Consider the following 2,500-nt stretch of genomic DNA (forward strand, 5'->3'; position numbering starts at 1 on the left):
AGTTCTTTGAGAGACCCTTGGTTCTTTACAGTAACCACCTCCTGGATATTCAATGGGATACCTTGCAGGAATTTTTGACAGATAACATTCTCTGGATTCTCCAACTCATCTGGAAAGTTGTGCTTGGCATAGTCCACAACACATTCAATCTCCATGTGTAGGTTTGCAGGAGACTGACAATCTTCCAGGCAATTGGTGGCGAGTACATCAAGGAAGGCAGCAGCAGAACAGGTGCCACAGAACTTATGCCTGGTACGAGCTTTGAACTCACCCCAAGTACGAACATCTGTACACAACAGGCAGGTGGTGCAGGCGGCACGTAAACATCCTTTGTCATTAGTTGGCTGTGTGAGCAACTCCACTTGATGGAGCCGGTAGTCTACTTCTTGGCTTCTTCTTAGTGGCAGGTAGGCGGGTATCTTTTCTTCAAAAGTGGGAATGGACTCCCATAATTGTAATAATAACTGGTTCAGGGCCGGAGGGCATGTGTTCAAGGCTGGAGGGCGCGCATTCAGGGCTGGAGGATGCGCATTCAGGGCCGGAGGGCATGCCATTCAAGGAAGAGACATTTGTGTTGTGCTGATTTTTTGTATGACATGAGGTGGGTTTGCAAGTCTTCTATTCCCTCATCTCATCTTGCATACCCTTTATTTGGTTCATGATGGCAGAGCCAGTTAATGAAGTAATGGAGCCCTCAGGATCTTGGTCTTGCCCTGTGCGAGGGACATCACTCTGATCCAAGTCTGTCCCTAGTTCTATATGAGAGGCAATGCTGGGAGTCAACTCCGCCAACACGGAGATGGGAATGGCATCGTGCTGTTGTTCCTGGCTCAGACCTGGTTGTTGGCAGTTATCCTGAGTGCCAGGCACAGGCACACCTGTTAGCTCAGTATCTCTTTTCTGTGTCTTCCTTGTATCAACCATTATGTCTGTGGAAAGTTTAACTTTATAACACTGCACGTAAAGTAGAATTTACAACTCTAAAGTAAAAAAACAAATCACCAATTAGATTTGCACTTGTAAGATGCACATTGTTTACAATTGTGACTAACTTTCATAAACAATATTAAACAGCTAAAACAATATACAATAATTAAAGACCTTCGAAAGAGATCCATACTGTTCCAAACCAAATTTGCAAACAACCATATAGCCAGTTTGCCTGCTCATACACCAAACTGCCACCATCTCTTTTTAGTGTTAAGCTACCTCTTTCCTCAGAGATGTAGCATTTTTCTGCTGTCTTTACAGTGCACTTATTGTTGCATCTTAATAATTTCACTGGTGGTAAGGAATAGTTCGGGAAGGCTTTTAAAACACCAATACACATAAACTGGCTTTATTGATAAAGAATAATATAGAATAACATGGCATGTGGCAAATACATTAACCCAAACAAATGGTGGCATTATGAATACTCGACTAAACGTCGGAGGCAAGGTGGGCTTGCGACCTAGTATGTGTTCTGGTATGAGCTCTGCTCACCATCTCTCTCCCAAGTGCTGGCTCGCAGGGTCCAGCAAGAATTCATGCAGCAGGCATGGTGCAAGGAACAGTGGTGGGAACTGGTCATTCAAGGTAATCCGGTAGTTTACTCATTTGCTCCCGTGAGTGGCTGCGCGCAGATGATTCAGCGCTGTAACAGCTCACTACACTTTTACTACTACTTCCTATTGGGTTAGTTTACCAGAACAGTTACAGAAACTCCATATCTGCAACTGTACAAAGTAGTGGTTATGAACCTAACCAAGCTTAATTGTATTTGGAAATAGACTCATTATCCAATGATTGGATATTCAGCTTTTTTTTTTATTTGAAATGCATTGTCTTGACCATTTTTGAAGGATCTCAGTTGGATAGTGGATTATTTGTAATTTAACCCTGTCCAAAGATATATAACTGCAAACAGCCACCTCTGACTTGGTGTTGGCTACCAGCCTTACCAAACCAGGCTCATCATTTTTGGAGTCACTGAGATCTAGGGGAGACCATGCAGAAACATTTCTTTCTACTCCATTTTCTATGTTTGCTGCATTTGTCTTACTGGCTCCATACTAGCTAAAGCCTCGGAGTGGCACGTTGGCTGAAGGTTTCACAGGTCTGGTTTACAGGTCTGAATTTTACAAATGGGTGAGAAGGTTAATCTCTAAAAAGTCTTTGGTTTTCAGTTTTCATTTTATGTATTTACTTACAACTTTATCTTCTCCACAGGCTCTTGAGCTCCGACAATTTGACAGATTGTCCTTCGCCATCCATCCATCAGCTTCTGCAGCAACACATAACCCCTGGCATTTCGCAGGGAAACACCTCTCATGTGACATCTCATGGTGCATCATCATCCGCATGCCTCCCAACTTGCCATCACTCACAGCAATCAACCGTCCAGAATAACACTACAGATTCTAGCCAGGAATCTGTTACTCTCTCCAATCATGGAATGTCATATGAAGATAATAGGTAAGGGAGAGGTCTTTCTCCAGATACTGTACAAGGTATTATG

The 2,500-nt window shown here is 43.1% G+C and overlaps 1 protein-coding gene across 1 annotated transcript in view; it reads left to right on the forward strand.

The window, feature by feature from the left end:
- Window positions 1-2,500, forward strand: part of gem (transcription factor CP2 like gemini) — a gene marked incomplete in the record, with an annotated part of 57,717 nt that overhangs the window by 15,383 nt on the left and 39,834 nt on the right. Inside the window, 1 exon segment of the mRNA XM_070117034.1 lies at window positions 2,212-2,457. Coding sequence (XP_069973135.1) covers window positions 2,212-2,457 — 246 coding nt within the window.

This window comes from Penaeus vannamei, chromosome 39 (assembly GCF_042767895.1).
Source record: "Penaeus vannamei isolate JL-2024 chromosome 39, ASM4276789v1, whole genome shotgun sequence".
NCBI lineage: Eukaryota > Metazoa > Arthropoda > Malacostraca > Decapoda > Penaeidae > Penaeus > Penaeus vannamei.